General features: G+C 51.2%; 1 protein-coding gene across 24 annotated transcripts in view; it reads right to left on the bottom strand.

The window, feature by feature from the left end:
• The window catches only part of EP400 (E1A binding protein p400), a 120460-nt gene that overhangs the window by 56470 nt on the left and 49607 nt on the right, over positions 1 to 14383 (bottom strand). For all 24 annotated transcript variants that reach the window (XM_089322930.1, XM_070066262.2, XM_051837621.3 and 21 more), the window contains 7 exons: positions 14200 to 14307; positions 13142 to 13332; positions 10776 to 10953; positions 6297 to 6433; positions 3144 to 3313; positions 2684 to 2858; positions 2436 to 2572 (listed from right to left, as the gene is read on the bottom strand). In XM_089322930.1, the coding sequence (XP_089179056.1) occupies positions 2436 to 2572; positions 2684 to 2858; positions 3144 to 3313; positions 6297 to 6433; positions 10776 to 10953; positions 13142 to 13332; positions 14200 to 14307 (1096 nt within the window). The remainder of the gene's footprint in view (positions 1 to 2435; positions 2573 to 2683; positions 2859 to 3143; positions 3314 to 6296; positions 6434 to 10775; positions 10954 to 13141; positions 13333 to 14199; positions 14308 to 14383) is intronic.

A 14383-nucleotide genomic window follows, 5' to 3' on the forward strand; every position in this document is an offset into this window, starting at 1 on the left:
CCGTTCTCCTCGGCTTTGGTTAAAAATTAGTTACATGGATCATTCAAGAATTCCCGCTCACATCCCCACCAGCGGCACGTGCACGTGATGATGCGACACCTCTGCCGGCTTGTTCACTGCCCCGGTGCGTGAGCAAGGACGGGAACAAGGGGCTAGCGCATGTCCCCTTCCACAGATGAGCGCTCAGGCGCAAGTGTGATGAGTGTGCTGAAGGAGAAGTGGGAGCAACTAGTGTACTTTTATGTTTTTTGTTTGTTTGCTTCTTTGTTTAAATTATCTGTTTGTTTATTTGAAAGACAGAGCTTGAATTCCCTGGTTCATTTCCCAAGTGCCTGCAACAGCCGGGACTGGGTAGATGTCGAATCCAGGAGCCAGGAATCCGATTTCAGTTTCCCGTATGGGTGGCAAGGACCCCACTATTTGAGCCACCACCTGCTCCCTCCTGGAGCATGCGTTAGCAGGTAGCTGGAGACAGAAGCAGAGCCAGCACACCTACCAGGCACTGTGCTGTGAGATGTGGTGCCCACACGGCACTTCACCTCTGTGTCAAATGCCTGCCCTTTGAAGGACAGGTAGAATCTGCTGAGGAAGGGGCAGAATGAGCACCCAGGGAGAGTCTTCCTGCCTGTGCTCACAGGGGAGTGCACAGTCCAAGCAACAGGTTAGCAGGCCAGGCTGTGCCTGTTGCAGGACAGCGTCTGCAAAGGCATACAGATGGACAGACCCACTACTCACACTGGGACAGGTCTCTATGGGCAATAGAGGGGACTTGGGTGAGCCACTAGGCCACCAGGGTGAGCACAGTGCACCTAGTGTCCCAGATAGGAATGAGGGGACTGGTCTAACAGATGTGGAAAAAGGGAAGGAGTGGGCAGAGCCTTGCTAGGTTTCCAACCCAAACATGTGGCTGGACATGTAATCAGTGACCAGCCCAAGGCAGGGAGACCTGGAAGAGAGCCAGGCTGGGAAGACACAGCATGGGCCGAGTTGGGATATGCAGAATCGAGGTACTTAAGGGGCCTGGCAGGTACAGAAGCAACTGTGAAGAGCCAGCAGAAGGGAGCCAGTATGGGATCTCAGAACCCAGCACTTGGAAGTCACCCTCAGTGCAGCCAGCATGCAGTCACGAGAACAGAGCCACATTGCACAGGCTAGGAAGGGAACGGGGACTGAGGACGTGACAGCAGAGACAGCACCTGCATGGCCCTGCAGAGCAGACAGAGGCGGGGGGGGGGGGGGGGCAAAGGGGAGGGCTTTGAATGTGTGAGGCTGGCACAAAGGACACAGTTTAGAGACTCAGGAAAGAAGGAGGTTCCAGAGAAGGCAGGGGATGCGGAGCCCTGTGTGGGGACCATAATAGAAAGTCAGCTCCTGACAGACAGGGAGGACAGCACCCTGCGGCTCTCAAGAGGGAGGAAATGAGCTCCGTGTGAGCTCTCTGTCAGAGTGCGGGCAGGGGCTCCAAGTTCAGCAAGTGTGGCACGGTCACCGCACAGGACTGGAGATCCATCCAGGACCTGAGACTGGCTGCACCCCTTCCTGCAGTCAACGTGCTGACAGATGGGGCTGCAGCATGTGCAGAGCGAGTACATGGACACTTCACTTTGCAGGTTCAGGAGGAGGAAAACACACAGAGAGAAGACAGGTTCTTGCTGGGCCGTGGTCAGGAAGCAAATGCCACAGAACCAGCCTAAGGCCATATGAGATCTGCTCTTGGCCTGCAGGCCCCAGCGCCATACGGTATGACTTAAGTATGAGCATCTGTGTGTGCCCTGGGCTCACTCACAGGAGAGCCACACCCAGACCCTGAGCTTAGTCTGTGCATGCACTGGGAGGCGACGAAGGTACCCAGTGGGCAAGGGGACCCACATGACCTTTCCTTCCCCAAGGGGCTGAACCTGACTGCTAAAGGAACTGCAATTCTCTCCACTCAAACTTGCTCCTCCTCAAGTGAAAGTGGTGTTTCCAACCTGATGGCAGAGTCCAGTACTCCATCAAGATGTATGCATGAGGGCTTAGCAACAGGGCAGTCTCCTATGTCCATGCACATGGTTTCCACAACTTCCAGCAATGTCTGTCATAACCCCTTGGCTGTGCACTTCTTTTGCTTTTAACTAAATGCTAAGGTGACCACTGCACTCCTAGGGCAGTCTGTCAAGGACTGCCTGAGAAATCCCATGATCATCGTGTGTACTCACAGTATAGCCTACAACTCCAACAAGAGGCCTAGAACACGCTGACTTACAGCAGAGCCAGACATGACTGCGAGAACCACACACACAGATCCACAGCAGTCACACAGCTGCTGCAGTGAGCCCAGGGGAATGGAGACATCTGCCAGATGCAGAGCCCAGGACCCCAGCAAGGAGCACCTTCCACTGAGGCTGCAGAGAGGGTCTGAGGGGCGAGCAAGGCAGGCACTGGTCTCTACCTACCCAGGCTGCAGGATGACGTCCTCGTACAAGGCCTTCTGCCGGTTGGAGAGGCGGCACTTCAAAACATGCTCGTATTTCTTTGTCAGCTGCTTTTCCACATCTCTTTTAGTTCTCCTCAATATAAACGGCTGTGTCACCTGGAAAACCAGACACCCACCTACTGTTTTCTTTCCAAAAAAGGCTGCCACAAGACACTGGAAACGAGGCACATGAATTTTACTAAGTAAAAAGCATAAAGCCATACATACCCTGTGCAGCCTTATGACCACTTTGTGGTAGTAGTCCTGGTTCTCGTCGCTGGGCGTTTTCAGAGGGAAGCTCATGTAAGGCCTGGAGATGCCAGGGATGAGGAAGTGCACCATGGTCCAGAGCTCCAGGAAGGTGTTGTGCAGTGGCGCATCGATCAGAAGCAGTCGCTGCTGACTGCAAACAGCAAAGACCACAGCGAAACCCACAACACATAAGGTTGGTGAGACCGTTTCTCTGGCCATATCTGGGAAAAGGGAAGAAGAAACGGACCAGCCCCAGGGAGCTGCCGGGTCTCTCTGCCCTGCGCACTCTGCTAAAGCGAGGCGTCATTCTTGGCAGCTGGAAGGCACTCATGCATTTATCTGCAATAACCTCACTTCCCCCAGGAGCACCCTCATGTCAACCACAAAGAACATGCGACCACGTGCAAACAGCACACAACACCAGTGCGGGACAGACCTCTGCAGGGTGAAGACGGCCTCCCAGTGCCTCTCGGTCATGCCCTTCACACGCTGCATCTCGTCGATGACCAGGCACTTCCAGCTCACTCGGGAGAAGGAGGCATAGCCCCTGAAGAACTGCTTGTAGGACGTGATGCAGATGTGGAAGCTGTTGGGCTCGGCCCACTCCTGCGGCACAGACAGGAGACCCCACAGTCTTCTCACGCCTGTGTCTTTGCATCATCATCACAACATACCAGCATGACTTTCACCATGAAGTTACACTATTCCCACTTAGAACAACTTTACTTAATTCTTGCTATCACCGCAGAGAAAATGGCAGAGTTTCTGTTTCTATCCTTTCCTCTAGGAGGCTAAAGCACTTCTGTGGACAAATTAAGAAGTTATTCTGCAGGCACCAACAGTCATCATTTGGAAAACGGTGAGCGCAAGCAGGGCCCTGAAGGGAACAAGCTTCGCGGCATAAAATCAGAACAGGGCTGTATTCAGGTGACAAACGCATCTATGCCGTAACATCCAACAACAGAGCAAGAGCTGGAGATGGTGTTGCGGGTCAGATGTGTCCTCTGCCCCTCCCCTCACGGGGCACACAGCAGGAGGCACCACCTTGGGAGCACAAGCTGAGCTCTCACTAGGCACTGAGCCGCAGGCACCTTGGCCTGGAACTACCCAGCCTGCAGCAGTGAATACACCACTCATTCTAGGCAGCTTCAACAAGCATCCGTCCAGGAAGACTGCGAGTAAGTGACAAAACACACTGCAAGTACTCGTTCTTTCAGTAAACTCTGCAAAACACAATAATGTCCAAGCCAGAATTTTATGTTCAATGAAAAATTGTGCTCAAGATACTTTAACACAGGACCTTGTACTAGACAGTGTTGGACAGACAGAAGGAATAAGTCCAAATGTGTCCCAGAAGCTTATCTGTATGATACAAATATTCCCTTTTTTTTTTTTTTCTTCTGACAGGCAGAGTTAGACAGTGAGAGAGAGACAAGAGAGAAAGGTCTTCCTTCCATTGGTTCACTCCCCAAATGGCTGCTACGGCCAGTGCTGTGCCGATCCGAAGCCAGGAGCCAGGTGCTTCCTCCTGGTCTCCCATGCGGGTGCAGGGCCCAAGTACATGGGCCATCCTCCACTGCCTTCCCTGGCCACAGCAGAGAGCTGGCCTGGAAGAGGAGCAACCAGGACAGAATCCGGAGCCCTGACCGGGACTAGAACCCAGTGTGCCGGCACCGCAGGTGGAGGATTAGCCTAGTGAGCCGCAGCGCAGGCCGATACAAATTTTCTTAATATACATCTCCATAAAAATTTCACAGATTTATGACTCAGGACTCAGGGTGCACTACACTTCTCATTTACACTTGTGACAATCAGTGGGGCCTTGGTAGAAAAACACTACAATTTCCAAGTGACACCTCTGTCCTGAGGGGAACACCTCGCTCTCTGGGAAGGAAAACAGAGCCTCGTGCAGCTGGGTCTGCATGTGTGCGTGTGTGTGTAAACAGCGCCTCGTGCAGCTGGGTCTGTGTGTGTGCACGTGTGTGTGTGTAAACAGCGCCTCGTGCAGCTGGGTCTGCGTGTGTGCATGTGTGTGTGTGTGTAAACGGAGCCTCGTGCAGCTGGGTCTGCGTGTGTGCATGTGTGTGTGTGTAAACGGAGCCTCGTGCAGCTGGGTCTGCGTGTGTGCATGTGTGTGTGTGTAAACGGAGCCTCGTGCAGCTGGGTCTGTGTGTGTGCATGTGTGTGTGTGTGTAAACAGTGCTTCATGCAGCTGGGTCTGCGTGTGTGCATGTGTGTGTAAACAGAGCCTCGTGCAGCTGGGTCTGCGTGTGTGCATGTGTGTGTGTGTAAACAGTGCTTCATGCAGCTGGGTCTGCATGTGTGCATGTGTGTGTAAACAGAGCCTCGTGCAGCTGGGTCTGTGTGTGTGCATGTGTGTGTAAACAGAACCTCGTGCAGCTGGGTCTGTGTGTGTGCATGTGTGTGTAAACGGAGCCTCATGCAGCTGGGTCTGTGTGTGTGCATGTGTGTGTGCGTGTGTGTGTGCATGTGCATGCACAGCTGTCCTTGCAGGGGACAACGGGGCTGATGGCCATAATCTACGCTTTCAAAGGGCTCAAAATCCACAACCTGCAGGTTTGATTTTTTACCAGCCAGTGACCTGGGTGCTGGCATTCTGCACTCTGCCTGCATCCTGTATCAGAGTACCTGGGTTTGCTGGCTGATCCCAGCTTCCTGCTAACACACCTGAGAGGCAGGAGGTAATGGCTTGAGTCTCTACCACCAGGTGGGAGACCTGGATTAAGGTCCAGCTCCCAGCTTCAACCCAGCCCAACTGCAGACATTTGGAGAGTGAAGTAGGGGACAGAAGAAGCCTCTCAAACAAATTAATTTTAATTCCTTTTTTCAATTTATGAGAGGGTATGGCATTGTGGGACAGTGGGCTAAGTTGCCACCTAGGACTCCAGCATCCCATACGAGCACCAGTTCAAGTCCCGGCTGTTCCACTTCCTATCCAGCTCCCTACTGTGCCTAGGAAAGCAGAAGACGGCTCAAGTGCTTGGGTCCCTGCCACCCACATGGAGAACAGGAGGGAGCTCCCAGCTCCTGGTTTCAGCCTGGCCCAGCCCTGGCCATTGCAGCCATTTGCAGAGTGAACCAGAAGATGAAGATCAATCTTTCTCTGTCTTTCTGTAAAACTCTGCCTTTCAAATAAGTAAAATAAACTTTTAAAAAGTAAATGAATAGCCATTTTTTTAAAACTTTATTTATTTATTTAATTTGAAAAGCAGAGAGATCAACAGAGACAAGGAAAGACACTATACCTACCGGACTGGTTCACTCTCCAAATTCCTACAATAGCTGGGTCTGGGCCAAGCCTAAGTCAGGAGCCAGGAACTCAATCCAGGTCTCCCATGTGGGAGGTAGGGACCCAACTACGTAAGCCAGTATTGCTGTCTCCCGGGGTACACATTAGCATGAGGTTGGCAACAGAAGCAGAGCCAGGACTTGAACCCAATATGGGACGCAGGCTTCCTAAGCAGTGTCATAAACGCTCCACCAAGTGCCCACCCCCAAATTTTTTTTAATAAAACAAACAAACACACCTTCACATTTCGAAATATGTCTTTTTAAAAAAAAACAATACCTGTCTCTTTGCTTTGAGTTCTCTGTGGCTGCCAATCCAGGAGAGGGTTTTGAGCCCAGGACACCAGCGTTTCAATTCAAGTTCCCATTTAAGCACGTTATGGCTCCTCACAACCACAAGATGGGGGCCCCAATTACCTGCAAAGGAAAATAAGACACAAACCCCCAAACAAGATCATTGGCCAAACCAGGCACTCGGCACCACTTCTACATGTAATAACCCACACTCAACGGAGGCAGACTCCGAGGGAACAGGGTCCTCCTGGCAACATCTGTGCTGCCACAGATGGGAATCCTGACCCTGAGCAGGTGCTGCCCAAGTGATGATGGATCAACAGCCACGGAATAAGCCCAGCATCTGTTCAAGTCCTGGGTGAACACCCACCTTGAGCCTGTTCCTGCTCAGAAATTGAAGAAAGCACACAGAGCTAGCACTGAGACTACAGCTCCCCACCCTGAGATCCCAAGGCCAGGGTTCTGTGCCTGCAGCGCCCTCCCACAAGCTGGTACATGAGCCTGAAGGCACAATCCACACTCGTGTCCAACCACTCATCACAATATCCAGACCACCTGAGATGGGCAGTTTCTGTTCCATCCTTCAGAAACTTAAGGATTCTTAAGTTATTAGACTACAGACCAGCAGGCTTCAGCTCTGAAGTTATAAATAAAATATAAACCTAAGTTAAACACAGAAATGGCAGACTTCAAAAGAACATCTGCAGTGCACATATCTACTGCAAATGTGCAAAGTACTGCCTGACTCTGATGAAGGAGCCACCGACAGAAAATGGACAAAGGACAGGGACAGAAGTTTCACAGGAAAACAGCAAGAGGAAGATAAAGTCTAAGACACAGCCTCAAGTCAGGGAAATGCAGATCCCAGCTAGATGGCTTTCTGCACAAACTGAAAGCAAGATTGGAGAAAGAGTACAAGGTGTGCTCAGGAAGGAAGAGCTGTCTGTCCAGGCATGTCGGCGAGGGCTGGGAGGACTAGGCAGCACACACGTGGGCTGTCCTGCAAAATCACCTGGGAGGGAAACAAGCGGCAAGGGAGACGGCGTGCTTCCTGTGAAATTCAAAAGGGGCCAGTGTTGTGACACGGTGGGTCGAGCTGTGGCTTACGAAGCTGGCATCCCGTGTCAGAGCACTGGCTGAGTGTCTCTGCTGCGCCATTCCCAACACAGCATGCTGGCAACGCACCTGGAAAGGCAGCAGATGGCCCAAATATCTGGGTCCTCACCTCCCATATGGGAGACCAGGATTGACTTTGGCCTGGACCAGCCCTAACCATTGCAGCTATTTCAGAAGTGAACTAGCAGATAGAGCATGTCTCTTTAAAATAGGTAAATCTTAAACAACAACAACAAAAAAAGTGAAGGGGCTGGCATTGTGGTGTAGCATGTAAAGCCACTGCCCACAACGCTAACATCCCGTACAGGTGCCAGTTTATGCGCTGGCTGCTCCATTTCTAGTCCAACTTCCTCTTAATGACCAGAGAAAAGCAGCAGCAGATGGCCCAAGTGCTTGGGTCCCTGCACCCCTGTGGGAGACCCAGATGAATCTCCTAGCTCCTGGCTTCAGCCTAGTTCTTGTGGCCACCTGGGGAGTTAATCACGGATGAAGATCTCTCTGTCTCTCCTCCTCTCTCTGTAATTCTGTCAAATAAGTAAATCTTTAATAATAATTATAAAGGTAAACAATGAAAAAATGGTGATATGTGAACAATTTTTGTTTTTTGTGAGCTTATTCAACATTCATTCTCTAATCTCAAATAATAAACTTAGTAAACTCTCGTGGTTTTCTGGGTAACCATGGACGAGGAACCCAAGAGGCTGCGGAGAACCAGCGGATGCAAGCCCAGCTGAGAGCCTGTCCCCAGCCCCACCTCTCTCACAGACCCTGGCACTCTGGAGTCACAGTCTCTGATACAGGCCTGCATCAACTCTAACCTCACAACTCTGATGCTTCCACCCGGCAGGCCTCTTGCTCTCTCTGGCTGCCATACCAGCTTTGGTGCTGCTGCTGACACGAGACAGGGCCCAGGGCTCCAGGGCTCCCCACATGCTGGGCACCTCCTCCCACACAGACACTACTCTCACCCTTTTCTGGGCCCTCACCAGGTTTGCCTGTTGTCTTAGTCCTGTGGCATCCTGGGAGCAGGCTCTCCTCTGATCACTTCTTTGCATGCAAAGCCTGCTGCGGCGGTCCCCAGAGAAGGATCCAAGGAATGAATGAATAATAACCCACGTGTTTGTTCAGTTAATGAAACAACTCCCTAATTTAATTTAGAAGTTCAGACTACTTCCAATTTTTTGTGGTTGTCAGATCCCTCCAACCCAAATATATTTGATAATTCTCGTTTTCAGATATCCATGGTCAACAGTTTGAAAATATAGGGTAAAAAAATAGGGGCTGACATTGTGTCCTAGCAGGTAAAGCCACCACCTGGCATCCCATATGGGCACTGTTGGAGTCCTGGCTGCTCCACTTCCCATCCAGCTCCCTGCTAATGCACCTGGGAAAGCAGCAGCAGATGGCCCAAGTCCTTAGGCCCCTGCACCCACGCAGGAGATCAGAAAAAGCTCCTGGCTCCTGGCTTCAGTTTGGTCCTGCCCTGACTGTTATGGTCACTTGGGAAGTGAACCAGAAGACAGAAGATATCTCTGTCTGTCTCTTTCTCATGTGGTCATCCCTGTGTCCAGTATATGCATGCCTGTCAGTCACAGGCAGCTGTCTCGGTTTTCAGACTGCCCAGTGCTTGTATTCAAGGAACCCTTACTTTACTGGACACTGGCCCCAAAGTGCCATAGTCATGATGCTGGTGACTCAGACTTCCCCAGGAGAAGCCACGCACTGCTTCCTTCAGTGGGACGATGAGGGCCTTGGGCTTGGGAAAAGGCATAGCGTAGGCTGGGCTGGATGCTGTTTAGTCGGGAACCACAGGGCTCTGAGTCAGGCACCACACAGCCCTGAGCCCAAAGCAGGCAACAACAGTACAAACACAGTGAACAGACCAACACCTTTTTTATCTAACAGACAAAGCAGTGAGACCAGCTGGCTGCTCCATCTTGAAGTAACTATGCAGCAAGCTCAAGTATTCCATTAGATACTGAAACTCTGAGTTAAAAACAGAGCCCAGGTGCTGCTCTGCTAGGTGACTGGGCTCCTGAGAACCTAGGGCACAGGTCACTTCATGAGGATGCTGTGGTGCCCTGAGCAGTGACCAGAAGGGACATCCAGGTGCCTCGGCAGCTGAAGACCTCCCCACTTCCACTTCCACCGTGCAGCAACTGGAGCATGGTGCTCCAAGTCCACTGCACCACTTGCATCTATGCCACCCACCAGTGGGGCTGACCTCACCACTCAGATGTGGCCACCCTTCCTGCGAAGAGGATGGTGTCAGTCCTCTCTCCTCTGCCTTAAGTCTGTGTCTAGCCGGCGCCGCGGCTCACTAGGCTAATCCTCCGCCTTGCAGCGCCAGCACACCGGGTTCTAGTCCCAGTCGGGGTGCCGGATTCTGTCCCGGTTGCCCCTCTTCCAGGCCAGCTCTCTGCTGTGGCCAGGGAGTGCAGTGGAGGATGGCCCAAGTACTTGGGCCCTACACCCCATGGGAGACCAGGATAAGTACCTGGCTCCTGCCATCGGATCAGCACGGTGCGCCGGCCGCGGCAGCCATTGGAGGGTGAACCAACAGCAAAGGAAGACCTTTCTCTCTGTCTCTGTCACTGTCTACTCTGCCTGTCAAAAAATAAAAAAATTGGGGGAAAAAAAAAAAAAGGTCTGTATCTAAACAATCCCCCCTAAGGTCCGTCCTGAGCGCTTCTGCTGCCACAGGAACAATGTGAGACCCTGTCCTGTGTCAGGAGGCTCAGGCACAACCTCTTCTGCAACTGGCTGGCACCGCACACAGCCACCTAACCAAGGCCAGCAACACACAGGCAGTGGATGGGAAGCCAGAGGGCTACACAAGCTATGTGCCAGTTGTGTGGCAAGAGGTAAGGAGCCAAGTATGGCTGGAAGGGCTCAGACTGCAGGAGCAGTTGAGCCCGTGCAGGACACCCAGATCAGAAATGCTGCCCAGAGAAGCAAAACCCATTCGGAGACAAGAGAAGACATAGATTACAGCACTAGGAAATCAGATGAGCTTAGATGGGCAGCCAGGACCACAGGGACAGCACAGTTCATGTCTGCCGAGCAACAGCAGGGAGCTGAACTGCCGGCTTTGCTGCCCTCAGAGCAAGAAAGACAACGTCTGACACCTGGGGCTCAGCCACAGCCTGCTAGGAATCCGGGCCACACTGGACTCTAAAACAACTGGGAACAGGCTATCTGCTTGCTCACAGCAAATACTCTGAGCCACACCCTGCTGAGGCCATAGGACAGGCACAATGTTGACAACAGGACCACGTCCTCACCCTCAGGATCAGGTACCTCAGCCTACTGCCAAGCTAAGAAGACCTAAGAATCAACAAGCTCTTACCTTCATTGCAAGCTAGGTGAGCAAAAAAAGCAATGATCTGCACTGTTTTACCAAGCCCAGCTTCATCTGCCAATATGCCATTGAGGTTCTTCCGGTAGAGCTTGGCCAGCCAGTCCAGGCCGATCTGCTGGTAGTCTCTGAGAGCCCCATACAATAGAGCCGGGGCGCTGAACTTCACCTGGAGACACAACAGGCCAAAGAATGACGTGTTCTAACAATCTTCCAAACCTTTTCTCATAACGCAAAGAAAATCAGTTCCATGCAGGCCAGCACTGTGGTGCAGCTGACAACACCACCCCATATTAAAGTGCTGGTTTGAGTCCTGGCTACTCTTCTTCCAACTCAGTTTCCTGTTAAAGTGCCTGGGAAGATGGCCCAAGTACTTGGGTCCCTTCCACCCACTTGGGAGATCCAGATGAAGTCCCTAACTCCTGGCTTTGGTGTGGCCAAGACCTGTTGTAGCCATTTGAGGAATGACCCAGTGGATGGAAAATAATCTGTCTCTCTCAGTTGGCTCTGCCTTTCAAAAAAAGGGGTAGGGCGAGCAGCACTATGGCATAGCGGGTAAGACCACCACCTGCAGTGCCTGCATCCCATATGGGCGCTGGTTCCAAACCAAGCTGCTCCACGTGCAATCCAGCTCTCTGCTATGGCCTGGGAAAGCAGCAGAAAATGATCCAAGTCCTTGGGTCTCTATACTCACATCGGATATCTGGAAGAAGCCCCTGGCTTCAGATTGGCCCACCGCCGGCTGCTGTGGTCAGTTGGAGAGTGAACCAGAAGACGGAAGACTTTCTCTCTCTTCCATCCCTGCCTCTTTGTAACTCTGCCTTTCAAAATAAATAATTCTTAAAAAAAAAAAAAGCCCATGATAGAGGTCAATGCTGTGAACCAGCAGCCCATATCAGAGTGCCAACTGGAGTCCCAGGTTTTCCATTTCCTATCCAGCTTCCTGCTGATGCTCCTGGGAAGGTAGCATAAGACAGCCCAAGAACCTGGGTCCCTGCCACTCCAGTGGAGATCTGGTTTCAGCTTGGCCACTGCAGCCACTGGGGGAGGGAGAGAGGGTCATGAGTAAACCAGTGGATGGAAGATCCGTCTCCGCCTTTCAAATCAGATTTTATATATGTATTTTTATAGATTTATTTTTTTAAAGATTTTATTATTTATTTATTGGAAAGAGTTACACAGAGAGGAGAGAGAGAGGTCCTCCATCCAATGGTTCACTCTCCAACTGGCCACAAAGGCCAGAGCTGCGCTGATCCAAAGCCAGGAACCAGGAGCTTCTTCTGGGTCTCCCATGCGGGTACAGGGGCCCAAGGACTTGGGCCACCTTCTACTGCTTTCCCAGGCCATAGCAGAGAGCTGGATTGGAAGTGGAGCAGCCAGGGCTTGAACCAGCGCCCATATGGGATGCTGGCGCTTCAGGCCAGGGCGTTAACCACTGCACCACAGTGCCGGCCCCTATGTATTTATTTATTTAAAAGTCAGAGTTAAGAGTTTAGCGTTAAGAGTTAGAGTTAGAGAGAGGCTGGTGTTGTGGCACAGCAGGTAAAGCTGCGCTGGCATCCCATATGGGTACCGGTTTGTGTCCCAGCTGCTCTACTTCCCACTCAGCTCTCGGTTATGGCCTGGGAAAGTAGTAGAAGATGGCCCAAGTGCTTGGGCCCCTGCACTCGTGTGGGAGACCCGGAAGAAGATGCTGGCTTCTGGCTTCTGATTGGCACAGCTCTGGCCGCTGCAGCCATTTGACAAGTGAACTAGCAGATGGAAGACCTCTCTCTTTGCTTCTGCCTCTGCCTCTCTGTAACTCTGCCTTTCAAATAAATAAACAAATCTAAAATAAAATTTAAAAAAAAAAAAAAAGAAAGAAAAGAAAAGAAACAGAGATCTTCCTTCCACTGTTCAGTCTCCAGATGGCTGCAATGGCCAGGGCTGAGGCAGACCAAAGCCAGGAATTTCTTTCAGGTCTCCCATATGGGTGGCAGGGGCCCAAAATACCTGGGTCTTTTCTTTACCCCACTGCTTTTCTCAAACTATTAGCAGGCAGTTGCATAGGGAGTGGAGCAGTGGAGACACGAACTGGTGCCCATAAGGGATGCCGACATTGCAGGCAGCAGCTTTACATGCCACGCCACAATACTAGCTCCTCAAATAAATAATCTTTAGGAGAAAAAAAAAAAAAAGAGTTGTATGGTGAACCATATGAACCATATTAGGGAACCACAAGAATAACAGGAAACAGGGAGGGCAGAGCAGGCACTGCTTATTCTAACATCCTCCGTGGTGGAAACAAGGAACTGGCTAAGCATCAGAGACCGGGACACGCACACTCCTGAGACCCTGCCCCTTGCCCAGCATCTCACCGCAGTTGAGACCCGGGCACTGCCCTTGGGCAGGACAGCCTCGGCCACAGCTGTCACTTCTGCAATGTCTCTTGTGTTGGGTTTCCCAACATTCATTCTCTCTGCAGCTTTAAACTGATCCATGATGAAAAGTGAGTCTATGAGGACCAGGTCCCTCCGACTTTCCCCCTCACCAGGGCAGTCCTCGGCATCTGCAACAGGGAGACACACAGGCTGGGAGTGCTGCAAGACAGAAGTCTACAGAACCCACATAACCCCAGCGTAACACTCAGCAGCAGTCAGTCTGCAACCCAACACTATCTGGATATATGGAAGGGACTCTCTGAAGTCACCAAATTTAGGCCCTTCTGGAAAGCTCTCAGGGTGTAACCGGCAGCACACAGCCTGGTGTTCGGAAGCTTTCTGTGGGATGGGGAGAGTCATGGGTGGAGACAAGAGTAGGTGCTCTGCACGACGAGGAGCATCACAGGTAGAGCTGAGGGTGTCTCAGCTTTTGCAGTCTCCCTTTCACCACCTCCCAAACCAGAAAAACTGGAACATCACCCAGATGCGGTAAAGGAGGAGATGGCCAGCCCCTCCCAGCCAACCCTGCAGCCAGCAGGGGACCAGAAGCGGCCAGGGCCTGGCTGCCAGAGGACCCTCTTCACATGCTTTGGCCCCTGCACAGCATCTACAAACTACAGGGAAGACAGGCTTTTTAGTATAGTCTGCATCTGTTTATAAAACCTAGTAAATAATAGAACAAACTACTTAAAACTACTGTATTATTAAACAGAGCACAGCTGGAAAAAAGATGATAAAAATCTAGTCCATAAAACCATATTTCCCTATTTTTCACAACATAATCAAATACTTTGATAACTGATCCAATTAATAAATAAAAAGCACAGAATCTAATTTTTATTCAATATAAGATTAAATATATATACATATTTCCAATTTCTTCTTTCACAAAAGTAAAAGAAAAATGAAGAGATCTTTAAAATTTTATATACTTACTCTGTAAGTACTGGCCTCTGTTTCTAGACCTAAATTCTTCAGGAACACCAAAGGCCTACCTTCGTCCTCGCTCGTCTCGTCACTGTCAGGACTGGGCTGTGGCCACTGGAAACTCGGCAGAAATGCGCCCTCGTACAGCTTCACCAAGTCGGTCAGTGGCAGCTCCGCTGCAGGGACAAGGAGAGGCCGTCCTCTACAACTGTCACTCACCTACAACGCCAGGGCCCTAGAAGCCACATGCAC

Source organism: Oryctolagus cuniculus, chromosome 21, assembly GCF_051225735.1.
Source record: "Oryctolagus cuniculus isolate XC-2025 breed Fujian yellow rabbit chromosome 21, ASM5122573v1, whole genome shotgun sequence".
NCBI lineage: Eukaryota > Metazoa > Chordata > Mammalia > Lagomorpha > Leporidae > Oryctolagus > Oryctolagus cuniculus.